The sequence below is a fragment of the Neohortaea acidophila genome, assembly GCF_010093505.1.
Source record: "Neohortaea acidophila strain CBS 113389 unplaced genomic scaffold BDY17scaffold_1, whole genome shotgun sequence".
In the NCBI taxonomy this organism is placed as follows: Eukaryota; Fungi; Ascomycota; class Dothideomycetes; order Mycosphaerellales; family Teratosphaeriaceae; genus Neohortaea; species Neohortaea acidophila.
In genome coordinates, this window is record NW_022985510.1 from 2,631,537 (window position 1) to 2,646,769 (window position 15,233).

At 57.6% G+C, this 15,233-nt stretch overlaps 5 protein-coding genes across 5 annotated transcripts; 2 read left to right on the forward strand and 3 right to left on the reverse strand.

Annotated features, from left to right (window-relative positions):
- Positions 1-1,088: 1,088 nt before the first annotated feature.
- On the reverse strand, positions 1,089-1,707 carry BDY17DRAFT_244510 (uncharacterized protein; the record flags this gene model as incomplete). The annotated part of the gene is made up of 3 exons (XM_033730540.1): positions 1,089-1,274; positions 1,335-1,425; positions 1,481-1,707. The coding sequence occupies 3 exons, from the start codon at positions 1,705-1,707 to the stop codon at positions 1,089-1,091; spliced, it is 504 nt and encodes a 167-aa protein (XP_033594784.1).
- Positions 1,708-5,128: 3,421 nt separating this feature from the next.
- Positions 5,129-7,264, reverse strand: BDY17DRAFT_244307 (uncharacterized protein; the record flags this gene model as incomplete). The annotated part of the gene is made up of 2 exons (XM_033730516.1): positions 5,129-5,425; positions 5,486-7,264. The coding sequence occupies 2 exons, from the start codon at positions 7,262-7,264 to the stop codon at positions 5,129-5,131; spliced, it is 2,076 nt and encodes a 691-aa protein (XP_033594785.1).
- A 503-nt stretch (positions 7,265-7,767) lies between these two features.
- On the reverse strand, positions 7,768-8,941 carry BDY17DRAFT_275308 (ETC complex I subunit conserved region-domain-containing protein). Its single transcript, XM_033731984.1, has 3 exons — positions 8,679-8,941; positions 8,510-8,620; positions 7,768-8,448 (listed from the first exon to the last, which is right to left on the reverse strand). The coding sequence occupies exons 1-3, from the start codon at positions 8,909-8,911 to the stop codon at positions 8,139-8,141; spliced, it is 654 nt and encodes a 217-aa protein (XP_033594786.1). The 5' UTR covers positions 8,912-8,941; the 3' UTR covers positions 7,768-8,138.
- A 172-nt stretch (positions 8,942-9,113) lies between these two features.
- On the forward strand, positions 9,114-9,734 carry BDY17DRAFT_243421 (mitochondrial F1-F0 ATP synthase subunit F of fungi-domain-containing protein; the record flags this gene model as incomplete). Its single annotated transcript, XM_033730431.1, has 4 exons — positions 9,114-9,149; positions 9,356-9,506; positions 9,592-9,657; positions 9,709-9,734. 4 exons carry the CDS (start codon positions 9,114-9,116, stop codon positions 9,732-9,734), a joined length of 279 nt encoding a protein of 92 aa, XP_033594787.1.
- A 1,058-nt stretch (positions 9,735-10,792) lies between these two features.
- On the forward strand, positions 10,793-15,048 carry BDY17DRAFT_290442 (uncharacterized protein). Its single transcript, XM_033732507.1, has 3 exons — positions 10,793-10,813; positions 10,872-11,329; positions 11,381-15,048. Exons 2-3 carry the CDS (start codon positions 11,242-11,244, stop codon positions 14,932-14,934), a joined length of 3,642 nt encoding a protein of 1,213 aa, XP_033594788.1. The 5' UTR covers positions 10,793-10,813; positions 10,872-11,241; the 3' UTR covers positions 14,935-15,048.
- The last annotated feature ends 185 nt before the right edge of the window (positions 15,049-15,233 follow it).

A 15,233-nucleotide genomic window follows, 5' to 3' on the forward strand; every position in this document is an offset into this window, starting at 1 on the left:
TGCCACAGAAAGTCCCGCACAGCAATGATGAGGTGGGGATGATGATGGTTCATACTCCGACACAACAAAGCAATGCCGCATGGCGTCGGCAGGAAGGTGGGAAATGTCGCTGCTGCTGTCCGTCCGCTGGCCCAATTCAAAAGAAATGTTGATAAAAGTCTGCCGATGAGAAGAGATGATTCGAACCCTAGGCCAACCTCGACGGCTGCGCCCAAACACATGGTCGGTGATGATGGCGATGATGGATGATGGCAGTTGTCGATAAGTGCATCCATCTATGCTGTAGTGTATCGTGGGTGTTTGAACGAGTGAGCCTCCGAGAGGGTGGTGCGGTGGGAATGAAAGACACTGCATGTACGCGTGATGCTTTGTATTGTCGTGTCGAGTCGTTCATGCGTTCGTGGTATTGTACAGTGGGATGCCGGGGAAACATGATCGAGTTCGGCATCTTCGGGGAAAGGGCGAGTAGAATGTTTGGACGTGTAGACTTTGTCGACAAGTCTACTCTGCCGACGGGGTGGCAGCGGCAGAGTCATCTTTGCAGATGGCTTGCACGGTGACCGGCGAGCTGACGACAGCCTTCGAGTCTGCTCCAAGATCGGCAGCAGCCTTGGATTGCTCACCCTCGGCGCCGGCGGCGACGTTGATCTGGACGAGCGGGGGCTGAGAGCCGTTGGTGTACGGCAGACCACCGAGCGGGCTGCGACCGGGGACCTGACGCAAGGCGGACTGAGCCCAACGCTGGCCTTGGATGGGAACGGCGGCGGCAGTGCCGAGATATTGCTCAAACTCGTTGACGCCCGGAGTGTCGTTGACGGTCGTGCCGGCAAAGGGAAGACGCCCCTGACGCCAGGCCTGCGTGGCGAATTCGTACTCGGCAGAGCGGAACTGGCGAGCGGCTTGCGTCTGCTGCTTGAGCGACTTCTGCTCGTGCGTGTCGGCGTAGCGGATCTGGACTTGCAACTCCTCGCCACCAGTCTTGATGCTGTGGTTGTTGAACGTCTTGATGACTTCTTCGCAAGAGTCACGCGTCTCGAAGCTGCATTCAATGTCAGTTGCTGATGAGTGTGGCCGGCGATGAAGATGTCTCACCGAGCAAACCCCACGCCACGACCATGCCCGTTCTTATCCCTCAAGATACGCGAGGAGCACACCTTGTGCGGAGCAAACAATTGGGCCAGCTCGTGCTCATTCATCGTCTTGGGCAGATTGGAGACGTAAAGGTTGGTGTTGTTATCATCGGCAAACGTCTTGAGCTTGGAGTAGAATGATTCCTGTCGATGGCATGTCAGTACATGGCAGCAAGGGAAGGGGAGGACGACGGTGACACTGACCCGAGCGAAGCTGACCTCGTAGCCGAGGAAGTGGAAGCCACGGATGCAATTCTCAGCGTCTTCGTAGTTGTGGTACTTGACGAATCCGAATCTACGTTGATGTCAGCAGGGGCCAGTGTATGAAGAGGACGATGACCCAAACTCACCCTTTGCACAGGCCAGTGTTGAGGTCGATGATGGACTTGGAGCTCTTGATGTCTCCGAACCGGGCACCCCACGCCTCGAGCATCTCGTCCGTCGTCTCAGGGAGAAGGCCGCGAATGTAGACGTTGGTCTCGCCCCGCTGGTTCTCCAGTGCACGATCCAGTGGCTTGAGTGGCGACGAGGGAGCGGGGATAGCACGGGGAATGGCGGGCTCTTGTGCAACCAACATCTTGATACGCGGAGTGACCTCGCTCATCTCCTTGGCGATCTGGATGCCGTACGCGGCCATCATGGAGGCAGGAGAGGGAGTGGTGTTGGTGTACATGCCGCTGGGCGACCGATTGATGGCAACGCCCCCCTGAGCGAAGTTGGCGTAGTTGGCGTAGGAGGGAGTGGCCGGCTGATCATTCTCCACAGAGGAGACCGAGCCACGACGGGGAGTGATGAGGGTGGGCACGTCACCGGTCGTGGCAGTGGTGGGAGTCCAGTTGTGAGACAGCGGGCTGTTGTCGTGCTGCTGGTACGCGTGGTAGTTCATCTGCGGCATGTACTGCGGGGCGTGCGGGGTGTACATGTTGGCGTTTTGGGCGTGGTTGTTGGCTGCGTAGTTGCCGGGGAAGACAAACTGTCCCGGGGCGGCGTAGATGGAAGCAGGCATGTTGTTCGTCGGCATGCCACCGTAGTTGGGGCCGTTCGCCGCCATCATGGCGTTCTTGGCTTGGTGGGCGAAGGATTGGTTGGGCAAGCCCATGCCTTGGAAGGAATGAGTGAGAGCGGCAATGTCGGCGGAGTTGTGCATGCCATAGGCTTGTCCTTGACCGTTCTGCGTGCGAGCGGGGTAGGGGTTGGGGTACATGTTGGTGTTGCCGTTACCGCCGTAGGCAGCGTGCCCGTGGTGGTAGGTGTTGTTGTTCTTCGCGTCGGACACGGTGCCCATGGTCTTGGAGCGGTAGTCAGCAGCTGACCACAAGGTAGACGGAGCCATGGTGGAGATGTTGTGGTGTTGGCGGTGTTGATGTTTCTGCTGGAAGGTGAGATGTCTGTGGAAGCCGCCGCCCATGTATGCCGCCGCTTCGAGGGTGGGAAGGTGTTGGTGTGAGGATGAGAGAATGAGCGATGTCTTACCAAGTCAAAGGACTGCTGAGCAGAGGAGGATTGTAGTGAGGAGTGGCTGTGAGAGATGTGTCAGCTTTTGAGGGAATGGCAAGGTGAGGTGAAGTGAAGTTCGGAGGTGGCGAAGCACCAGCTTCACAATGTCATCATGAACTCACCTGGTGTACTTGTCGACACGGTCGAAGTGTATTGGGTCTGAGAGGGAGGGTCAACAACGAAGTGGAAGGAGATGCAGAGGACGGCAAAAGGAGTGACAAAGGCTGGATTCTATGCCCGAGCTGGTATGGTGAGCGGGATGGGGGAGCTGAATGCACGAGAATGAAGAAAGGGGATGATCTGGAGTGGTGAGTGGAAGAAGAGGAAGAGGAGGTTGAAGAAGAAGAACTCCAAGTGCCGTGTTGAACCGATCCGCCAATCCGCCCCAGCCAAGCCCTGCCGCCTTCCTCGCTCGTGATGCAGTTGTAAGGGAAGGAGCAGTTGAGCACGTACCTATTGTGGATGTAGGGAAGGCTCGATACGCTGCTCGGCGTTCGGCACTTGGTGTCGGCGTTGAAGATGCTGAGGAAGTCGATGTCGGTGGATGAAGTGGTGGAGGAAGTCAATATCGAGGGTGGAGGAGGAGTTGTGAGATTGCCGTTCTCAGGGAGGGAAGGCGCGACGAGGCAAACTTTTCCGGCAGGTGAGGTTTGCCGGGTGTGAGGTTTTGAGTTGCGGCAATGATGCAGGCAAATCTCCCCAAAGTGGAAGGAGCGTCGAGTCGAGGGGGCAAAATGGTACGGCAGGTAGGAAGCGCGGTAGTCGATGGGGTCTGTAATTGAGGATGATGGATTGTGATGACTCGATCGAAGCAATAACGATGTCGTCGTGTGAGGATAAGGAAGCAAGAACAAGGCACCGCGCTATTAAGACAAAAGGAGGGCAGCGCGGCAGCGACGCTGGTGACTGACGGCCTTCTGCCATCCTCGAGAGAATGGCGGGCCTTTTGTGTCGCAGACGGACGGGCGCGGGCAGTAAATGCGGGCGACGACATCTTGCCTCTGCAACCTTCTCACCTGTCACACGCGGCAGCCTCTTTTCCTTCCACGCTGACGCGGTATCTGCAACTTCGGGCAGTCTTTGTTGGAGCAGGCCGGCCCAACCCTCCCCCTTTCAATATACCTGGAACACATGGCAGCGCACAGAGCCCCGCGTTGCGGCCGCCACCGAGTTTGCGTTGGTGACACGGCGATGGAGAAGGTCTGTGCCCGACGAGCAATCTGGGACTGCCGGCATGTCTGGGGATCACGACCTTCGGGGATCGTTTCGAAGCAGCGTTTGGTGCTGCGGTGACGCAAGCGTCTAGACGCGTCCGCCAAAGTCACGCGCCTCAACTGCTTCCATGTGCCGTTGAAGCAAACGGCGATCGCTGCTTTCTCCAGATCCAACGGTGATGCATAGATCCAGGCGAATCTCAGATGCTGGGCCTTCGTCACCCGCTGACGAGTGGACGCAGGGCATGCAAAGCCGGACAATCAGATGCGTCAACATCCATGTCTCGCTCGATACAATAGCGGCAATCGCACATGATCGATGTCGCACCCTGCATCGGGAGCCCGATCCACCCGCCCCCTGTCATGCTTCATTGCCAGACTCGATCTAGGATCCCGCTCAGCAGATTCGAACGCATTGCATTGCACCTCCCAGGAACCACCGTTGGTAAGGACGAGCGCAAGTCGTTTAGCATCCAGAATAATCCAGAGCCCACCATAGTGCCAGCAGCATCCTGGCCAGGCCCCCCGCGGCCGAGGTGTGGCAGCAAACCAGATTTGCGACCCGTAACAAAACCGCACGCAAGTCTGCCGCTTCGTCGTCACCGGTACCTGATCCCCTCTCCACAACTCCGTCCAGACCCACCTGCACCCTCTTCTATTCTTGTGACACGTGGGGAAGTGCCTGACGAGGATCTCGGAACCCCACTCCCATTCGGCCGTGGAAGCCATGCGTTTCCACCCCTTGCCAAAGAGGATTGTTCTAACGCATGGCGAGTCGCTCATCTGATTGCATTAAGCAGCGACATACCTTCTTGCTTACCTGTTAACACACGAGGCAAATCCTTACATCCCTCCCTCTTCATCTTCCCGCAGCGGCTGTTGAAGTTGCCAGCAGGGTCACGGATGGTGGCAGCAGGTCCAAGCGTATTTGTACGGGTGAAGTGGGACACGTCCGCTGTTCTTCGAAGAATAACTGGACTCGAGGGAAACGTGCAGGTAGCTGGGTGGTGCCAGCGAAGAGCAGTAGGTTGGGCAGCGTCCAGCCATTTCCATTGCGAAGCCGTGGAGGTCTTGCTTGCGGGACGATGACAAAGCTTTGATCGCCGACTGTGGCGTGCCCTGAGCGGAGGAGGAGTATTGGAGATTCGATTCACAGTCCGAGCCTATCAACAATCTCTACACAAGGTAGGGGATGTAGTTATAAAACAAGCAAAAACCAAGAGCCCAACACAAGACTCTCCAGTCGGAGGACAAAAGACGCCAGCCCACATCCATTCCCGCCGCTCATCATGACCACACGTCCTCCTGATACTGGTTCGCGCCTCTCATGCCCTTCACCACCTCTTCGCCCTTCGACTTGTCCACGCCGCGCTCGTCCGCAATCAGCTGTCCGAGAACCTGGTTGACCTCTCGCGCCATGTTGGCCGCGTCGCCGCAGACGTAAAAGTACGCCTTCTCCTCTAGCAGCTTGTTGACCATTTTGCCATGCTCCTTGAGGCGATGCTGCACGTACACCTTCTCCTTTTGATCGCGCGAGAAGGCGGTGATGATCTCCAGCTGGCCGTTCATGTCTTTCTGCCATTGCTGTTGGATATCACGTCAGCTTGCGGCTCTGTGTCAGTGAGGATTGAAATGGTTACGTACCTCGAACTCCTCGCGATAGATGTAGTCCTCCTTCTCCTTCCGACAGCCGTAAAAGAGGACCATCTTGCCGACCGTGTCGCCGTTCCTCGCAAGTTGGGCTCGCTCCTGGATGAAGCCGCGGAAAGGAGCAACGCCAGTACCGGGGCCAACCATGATAATGGGCTTGGTGGGGTCAGAGGGCAGTTTGAAGTTAGAGTGTCGCACATGCACGGGCACGTGAACGCCGTCGTATTTGTTTCGGGGGCCGGTAATTGCGTAGTCGAGTCCATGCGCATCGCCTGCCTCGCCATGTTGCTTGTTCTTGAGCGCGAGGAGGTAGTTGGTGGTCACGCCCTTGACAACGTGCTGGGCGCCATCCACCTGGTCCGACACCACCACCGCCGTGATGGCGATCTTTTGCTTCTGGGCCAACGAGGAGGAGGAGATGGAGTAGTAGCGCGGCTGGATTTTGTTCAAAGCTTCGATGAAGATGGCAAAGGGGATTTTGTCCCACGTGATCTTGAATGTCTCGAGGAATTGGGCAATGTTGTAGTTGTGGCTCGACACTTTCTCAGAGAAGACCTCCTTTTCATTGCCGATTTTGGTCATTTCATTCTTGACCTCGTCGTTGGGGGAGAATTGAGCGAGTGATGCAACGAACTGTCGCGAGACCGGAGCGCAAATTTCCATGTGGTACCGCACGACGGCATCGTAGGTGGTAGGGGATGGGAACGGAACCTTTGAAGTAGCATCGAGGCCTTTGACGGCAATGACCGTGTGCCGTTTGTCCTTGAGACCGAGAACACCCAGGAATCTGTCGACCTCTTGCCCGGAGTTGTTGGGCCAGATGGCAATGTGGTCACCGGTGTTGTACGAGAGCTTCGAGCCTTCGATGTCGATTTCCATGTGCAAGCAATTGCGCTGCTTGTCGGAGAATATTTCACGAGATTCGGCAATGGGAGCAATGAATGGGTTGTTGGCGTTGAAGGGCCCCTTCATGGTGCCCTCGAGGTGGTTCTTGTTCGGCTCGCCGAGGTAGACGTGGTCTTCCTCTGCGCTCATGTCCTCCTTTTCCGTGACTTCGTATGAGGGCTCGTAAACGGCTTCGCGCTCCTCGAGATTCATGGCGTCGGCGACTGCAGCCCACATTGGCTCCTTCCAGGCTAAATAGTCTTCTTCCATTGTGCCGGCACCATCGTCTCCTTCTCCTGCATCGCCAATTCGCTTTGCGCCCAGGCGGTCGAGAGATTTGGTGGTGTTTCGGACCATCAAGTTGTAGTGCTCGTACGTGTTGTTGCCCAGGCCGAATGCCACGTATTGCAGATCAGCAAGGGGAGAGCTGTCGGCGCCTCCTTTGTCGTTGAAGGAGACATCGTCGCCGTTGATGAACTCGTAGAACTCCACGGCGTTGTCCGTGGGCTCACCCTCGCCGTACGTTGCGAGCACGAAGATGGCCAAGCGGTCATTGGAGAACTTGTCGAGGTTGTCATAGTCGTAGTCCTCCAAATCCGCCGTCATGGTCTTGAGTCCGAAGCGCGAAGAGCCCTCCTTGGCCAAGCGGGAGGCGTAGTCCTCCGCGGTACCAGTCTGGGAGCCGTAGAAGACGACGCAGTTCTTGCCCGACTCCTCCATCTTCTCGATGATGTTCCTGCTCTTGCCCGTCTTCGCGGATCCATTGGCAAAGGATGAGGCGTAAGGATCTTTTTGCACGGCCCAGTAGGTGCCTTTGGTGAAGTAGGCGACGGTGCCGAGCAGCAGCACGACGAGCACGATGATGTCTAATGTATCCAACTGCGCCATCTTGTCGGTATTGAGGGGGTGTGATTAAGGAGGGGAGTGTGGATCGCGGGCAGGCAGGCAAGAGGTCGTTATATTATATTGTTGAGGGCTGAGACTGATGCGGCTGAGTCAGGCGGATGGACGTGAAGCCGCGCGCAAGCTGAGAGGATGTCGTCGCTCCCGAGAAATTGTGGAAACAGCCGCGGGAGCTGCGAGCGAGTCGTGGTTCGAGGGTGGCGAGACGGCGGAGAAGGAGGTGAAGGGTGGAGTGGGAGATGTAGTGTGCGGGTAATGCACCGGCCGACGGTGCGGAAGCTAGAAGCGAGCACGGTGGGATGGGAAAGCGGAGGCGGCGGCGGCGGTGCTGCACGTCGGGAGAGTCAATGACAGCTGCCAGTGATGTTCTCTCCGCGCTCGAGACAATGCGAAGCGAGGGAATTCAAGAGAGACGGGAGAGGATGCTGAAGAATATTGATATGGTTCGGTTGCACGACAGACAAACACGTTGTTCTTGCACGCCGCCCCGGTACATCTCCCCGGCTTCTTCTCGCCCGCGGAATCGTTCCACGCTCCTACATTGATCTCCAATGCGGTTCACGGCCCTGCGTCTACGTACTTAGCCAGGGCTCCGAGGCCTTGGGTGTATGCGGATCAACTGCGGGTCGCAAAAAGAACTGTCCAGGTTGCATCGTCTGCTCACGATCGATGGCTTGCCGATATGGCGCCGCCGGTTATATGCACATCGAGCTTCTGGAGATCTGTCTGGAGAGAGTATCTCCTGACTATGATCTGACCAATGACACCTACCTTGGATGGTGGGAATCTCCTCGTGCTGAAGCCTAAGACAATCAAATACCGCTCGCATGGTCGATATGTACACAGACTCGTCCCTCCCCTACTTCGTCCGTATCTCCTTCAACGGCTTCGCAATATGCACAAACTGATCCGCGTACGCCTTCGGAACAAATTTCCGCTCATTCGGCTCTTGCACAAAGTATTCGTAGCCCTGCTTGTTGGCAAAGCGAATGGCATCATCCTTCGACTTGAAGCTCAGATGCGTGCCTTGCATGAAATCCGCGCTCGACTGCCACCCCATCAGCGGGTTCTCCCATCGATGCCCTTTGCCTAGCGGATCCCAGTCCATGCGCCAATGATGGCTGTGCCAGTCGCCCGACTGCGTCGCCGGTTTGGCTTGGCGGAAGATTCTGTGATGGCTGTGTGAGGATGCGTGCGGAGATTAGGGGTATTGGTGCGACATCTTCTTACCGGACCGTACGTGCTTGTAGCTCGATAGGCGCGCCTGAAAGTACCGCTGCTGGCAAGGTCTCGCCAGCCTCGCTGCCGTCCATGACTCGGATGGGAATCGGGGAGAAGTTGCTGCGACGATGTTAGGCTGGACGCTCCTGTGACCTCGGACCTTTGCCATGCAACTCACGACACCCTGTAATCTGTCACCACGTGGTAATCTGGGTTGTCTCGCTCCATTGCACTGGTGACTGGCGCTGCCGATGGTCCATCGTAGGAGATGATGCCGGCGAGAGGGATTGGGGGTTGGGCGGCTGCGGGTGTGGTGCTCTTCAGGCGTGAGCCAGCCAGAGATCTCCGCGAGAGTGGTATGCGAGATAGTGTACGCAGGGAGCCAACCGCCGTTCGCTGTAATGAGGCCATCCTGCGCGTGAGAGGGTGTGAGCAGGGTGGTGTATCGTATGTTGCTCGTCTCGTGCGGGCGGAACTGGAGGTGATGCCCAAGCTTGCGGGAGAAGCCGCAGCGGAAAAGCACTGACCCGCTCCTCCTCAAGCTCACTCAATGCTACAGTATTTCTCCATCAACATCTGCCATCCTCGCCCTCACACAATCTCATCCGCAATCATGGTGTCTTCGCTGGTGCCCCCTAAAGTGAGTCGTGTCGATGATATTGTCATGAACCGCGAGCTGACCAGATCTGTGATAGGTGGCCTCGCCAAAGGTACGTCCACAAACCCGACCTCCTGCACGTCCCTCTCTATCCCAGCGAAGAGCCCCTCCAACGACGCAAGGACAGCTTCAAAAATACCCATGGCGGGGAGAGTCAAGAATGCGTGGGACCATGTAACTGACTTGGACAATTGCAGGCTATTGGCGGCGCGGCGGATGCAGCGCGCATGGAACGAGTCATTTCCTTCTACGAGAAACTCCCCCGTGGATCCGCACCGGAAGCCAAGCCAAGGGGCCTTTTGCAGTGGTATCAGCACAAGTACATGGGCAAGAACCCGCGAGCGATGCGTATGTGATCAGAAACCCCTGGAGCCGACTCGACTTATGCAGCGCCGGCTTCGCCAAAGGCAGTCTCCGGCTAACGTGTGAACAGCGCTGGTACATCTCATCGGAGGCCTGGCACTTCTCGGATATGCGCAGAATTACTACTTCCATCTCCGTACGTGCAGCGTCATACACAGAGCAGCGAACGACTACTGACATGGAGCAGGCCACCACAAGAACAATGCGCACTAGACGGGGAGGTAGACGGGGAGGAAGTGGGTTGGAGATGATGCAGCACGACCTGGTGAAGGGTCTGATTTGTACATAAGGCGGATACAGGCTGTGCCAATCTATGTGCGCTTCGCATTACCATGTGTTCTGCCGCGACGGCTCTTCGTCACGTGACTTTGAGATGTTCCCCGTCCTTGCTGAATGCACAACGCACGCCGTTCTTGGCACGAGCCCACGTCAAAGACAGCATGCTTGCTGCCTCCTCTCCACGGCACCACCAGATTCCTTCAGTCTTGGTGGCGCAGTGAAACAAACCAGCGTGCCACCGTCACTGTCCGAGGACCAGCCCTGCGATTGCGGCAAGCGAGGTTTCTTGGCAAACTCTAAATCTACCTCCCGATATGGGCGGCCTGTCACCAGTCGCATGACTCTCCTCTTCGTGCATCCGACAGCCACGTCGTCCACTCCTCCATCACCTCCTCCCCTTCTCTTCCCCTCCCTTCCCTGAGCTGTAGACAGCCAGCGGACTTCTCTTCTGACTCGCTTCCTCGCAGGGACATCTACGCCCTCCCTTCTTCTTTCACACGCCCCCCAAGGCACCCCTCCGGGGCATTCACCACCGCTGCCACTCTGACTCCAACCCTGGCGTTCGAAGACTTCTGACATTAGGTACCGCCCGCTCTTCCTTTGATCCCACCCACTCCACCACCCAGACCACGCCCGCGTGCGATCGAGCTCTTTGTTCACCGAACGCGTGGCCGGTTTCTGCCAATGTTTCATCCACACCATGCAGTCATCATCCTTGCATACCCTTTCTGACCAAGCTTTCACTGCGCAAACAGCACCACAGACTGTTATGGCAGAGCAGGTTGCCCACAATGTGGTAGATCAGTCAGAGTCGACGGGCGCTCATGCGCCTGTCGACGTTGCCGCGAACCAACCCACCACCGTTGCCGCCGATCACGGCAATCTCGATCAACCCCACTCCCCCAATACCATCGCCAGCTTTTCGGAGGAATCGCAGGCTGCCAACGAACATGCTGCCCACGCAAACGCCTCTATTCCGAGCATGCAAACCGATCCACCGAGCGACCCTGCCCCTGTCCAGCAATACCATGAGGGACATGTGGAAGGCAAGACCGAAGCACCAGCACATACCTTTGGTGTTGAGCAGCATGCTTCCACACAAGCACCAGGCGTGAATGGCACATACGATGTGGCGGTACCGGCAGAAGCTGTGTTTGAGGATGCGAGTTTTGCTGAAGGCTCTGCCGACGTCAGCGTGGCCTCAGACACCGAGGGCAGCCGGGGCGATGCTTCAGAGTTGAAGAAAGACGACAAGAACCATACTCGGACGAACTCGGTCAAGAAACCGCTCACATTCAGCAAAGTATCGGTCACGAAAAACTTTCTCGCCAAGTCGGCCACGGCCACTCCACCCCTGGTCAAGCCCGGCGAGAGGCCCAGTCCCGCAAGCACCCCTCTCTCGCTCTCAGCAGTGAAGCCGAGGTTGATTGCAAAGACGGGAATGTCACTACGTGATGTGCAAAAGACGCGCTCTGCTGCAGACACTACAAGTGGGCCAGATGCCAGCAAAGTCTGGAACAAAAACCAACGTGAGTGATACCAGCTTCGTCTCATAGGTTCAGAGACTAATACTCGTACAGCCGTCGCACCACCTCCGCCCAAGCAGTTCACGGACGAAGAGCTCAAGCAGCAGTATGGCATTCATCTGGCCACGCGACTGCAGTCAGACGAAGATGGGAAACAATCCAAGTGGGCTGATATTGACGACGATGAGGAGGACTGGGCACCGGAGCCTGTGGTCTGGATGGATGGCACCAAGTCAACTCTCATGGCCAATGAGGCAGCAGCAGCGGCAGCAGCGGCACCCCCTCCACCAGAACAACAGTCAACACCAGCTCCACCGACAAAGCCTGCCGAACCTGTCAGACCTACCTTGGTGATGAGACGTCCTGCTGAGCCAGGCTCGACCAAGACGGTTCTCAAACCTGGAGCGAATCTTGCTGCTACGCAAAGCCAGCAGGGCGAAGCTGGAGCAACTGCATCAGCCAACAAAGTGCTCGTGGGAGCTTCCAAGAACTTGGGGGCACTGCCTGCCAAGTCACCATGGGCCCCATTGCCTCCAGTCGAGAAAGTTTCCCCAATCAACCCTCCAGTGCAGCAGAGACAAGCACCGCTCCCGTTTGCTTCTCAAGACGCTCGCTCCTACGAACCCGCTCAGCATGCACCGCCAGCTCGAGAAATTGCTGCAGACACATTTGACAGGTTTGCGCGCGACGGGGAAACTGGCCCACGGGAGCTCTTCAACTCCGCGAATGGGAAATACGAGCCCGTTCAAGAAGGCCGTCGGGGTTCAATGAAGCCCGACAGGAAGCACTCCTTGCTACAACGCCACTCCGGCAGCGGTCCCGCTGAGCCATCAGCAGCGTTTCAGACCCGCTCAAATGTGCAGAGCGAGAGCCGCAGGCGAGGCTCCAGCTTCAGTCAAGGCAGTCTACCCCCTGCCATCCGACGTATGTCCAAGGCCTCCGAGACCTCTCCTGCTCTTTCCAGCGCAATCATCGAGCACGAAACGCGTGCATCTCCCAAGGTCGCGAAAGGAGAGCCCGCACAGCCCGTGTTCGCTCAGCAGAGTGCTTGGCAACAGCAAATGCCTACTAAGCCTACGGTTGAGATGGAAGATCCTGTCGCCGTGCAGGAGAGAGTGATGCGTGAGAAGCGAGAGGAGGCGAAGCGACGGCGTGAAGACGAAGCGCGCGAGGAAGCGGAGAGGAAGGAGCGGCTGAAGGCCAAACTTGCCAGCCTTGAAGGCGCAGGCAAGTCGCGAAAAGAGCGCGATGCGGAAGCTGCCGCGGCTGCTGCTGCAAGTGCGGCAACGACCGCCACGCCACCGCCTCCAGCTTCCAAGGAGACGGCTCAACTCGCCGCCCAAACGGTTGCAGCGGAGCCGCCACCTCCTGCCAAGCCGTCCGACACTACCACAACCGCGCTGGATCCGTCGGTGAATGAAGCGGCGCCTCCGAAGGAGCCTAGCCCGCAAGAGTCGCTGCCTGCTCCTATACCTCCACCGCCATCCGCCGCAGGCTTACCACCACGCCCTATATCAAACACAGCCCCGACCGCGCGACACCCGACCAACCCCGCGCAGTCACCGAAAGCTAGCTCGCGTGTGCCGTTCCAACAGACCAGTGCGGCCTTTGGTCAGACCTCGCCTTCATACACGTCTCCCAGAGATCGCAAGCCACAGTCATTCGAGCGTTCGCCCTTGTCAAACAACAACGCTTTCTCACCGTGGCCTACTACAGCACTGAGCAGCGGCAGCGGCAGCGTATGGGGAACTGCTGGAATCGGGAACGGGACGTTTGAGAGCTCCAATGTGTTTGCTCCAATGTCGAACTCTCAACACAGCTCAACCCTGCCCCTTCCGCCTGGCATGAACCGCGCCCCTGGGTCGAACAGGATTCCACCACAATCTCTTGGGACGGAGTCTCGCTCTCCCAGCGGACCTCAACAATCGTTGCTGGAGTCCAACATGACATTCGCACCGCCGGGCTTGGAGGCTCGCCCAGATGCATTCGCCAATCAGGCACGCGTGAACGGGACCTCTCCTGCCCCTGGTCTTGGTCGCCAAACGCATCTTCCCGGCCCCATTGCGCCGCCCTCGCGTGCAGCACAGCAGCAAACGCAGCAACAGTCTACACAGCGGCAAGGTGCGCTTGCGGCGTGGAATAACGCCGCTCAGATGCTGCCTTATCAGTACAAGGCGGATGCGGACTCGGCGGAGAGGAAAGCGCTGGAGTCGAGTACTGTCGCACCTCGGAATGACACATTCAAGGAGACGTTTAAGCAGACAATCGTCGATCCGAACAGACTTGGCGGGCCACGGCGTTACGAGAAGATCGAATACACCGTGCATGATGCCCAAGGGTCAAGGTCGGTGCCATCGCTCAGCCCCGCGCCGCCGAATGCCCAGACTCAACCAATGATATCTCCCTCGGCGTCGAGTGCACATCAACTGGCTGGAGAGAACACCGTCCGCCTGCCGGACGCTTCGTCCCAACTTCCTCAGGCACCATTGTCCGCGAGAGCTCCACATCTCCGCAAGCAATATGCTGCCCAAGCTGCCGCTGAAGAAGCTACCAGCCCGCTGCCGCCAAGTGCACAGAGCAAGGAGGAATCACCACCACCGCCAGAAACTGCATCACATCCAGTACACGGTGGTGATATCGGGCATCCGCTTGTGAAAATGCCGCCACCGCAGCCGACAGTCAGATTGCCACCAGCGGCGTCGCCTTCGACCTTGCCTCAGCAAATGCAAGCCATGCCACCTCCACGCCCAGTGAACAGCTTTGGAGTGCCAGGCACCGCGCGGCCGCTTGTGATGCAAGAGGCATGGCAAGCGCGTTTCAACGGCCTATTCAATCGAACGCACGTCCACACCGAGATCCCGCCTTCGCCGCCAAAAACTCCCCCCAAGATGCAGGGGCCGGCGCTCGCCGTGGCATCATCTAGTCGTACCGCCATGGACGAAGCTCCGCGCTCCTCCAGCGCCACCGTCTCGCTTCCGCAAGCAAAGATTGCGATGCATCAGCAGGGCTACCCGGCCAGCATCCTCGCAGATGCTACATCGAAGCCGATGATTGAGCAGATGTTCGGAGAAGAGTTGAGTTTCGGGTCGTCGCCAAAGGTTCGAGTTCCGAAGCAGACCGCCTATGCCATTGCATCCGAGGGTCTGCCTGCGCATACTATGTTGGCAAAGCTGCCCAACGCCAAGCTCCCAACGAGCATCGAAGCGCGTTCCGTGGCCGAAGTCAATCTGCGCGACATTCACCCGAAGCGCCACGATGGTTACTTCATCCATCTCCCGCTTCTGAAGCTGGTGCGCAAGTTTGCACAGCAGCAACAGCAGCAGCGCCAGCTCTCGGGTAGCCGGAAGACGAGCGCCAACCACTCCTCTTATCAAGAGAGGCGCGCATCGGGAAAGTTCAAGGGCAAAGGCGATGAGGGCACTGCAGCAACGGGCGAATCGAGGAAGTCGAGTTTCCAGAAGACTACCACATCGACTCCCAACTCTGGCTCGCCTGCACCGGGTACCCCGTCGACGCCGACTCATGGAAGGCGAACTTCGTGGGCCAAGCCTTCGAAGGGAGGGCGTGGTGGGAGTGGAAGAGGCAGCACGCCGATCAAGGCGAATTGATTGCATTGCATTGCGAGGGATGAAGTCGGCAGAGTGGCATTGAGTGTATTGTAGTGTGTAGTAGTGCTGGGCGACGTCTTGGTGATGTTGCCAAATACCAAAGTTCAAGCGAAACTCGCGTCCCGTGCTCATGTTGCGTGATGTACTTGATTCCGTTGTACGCAAGCGTAAAGGAGATTGTGTCCCAATTGGACTTATCGTGTGAGATAGCTCTGTCGGTGTACATCCACTAATAACTGGTCTTCGATCGTCCAGTCGAGTACTGCATGCCACGGGGTGAGGTCTGCTCCAAACCTTAA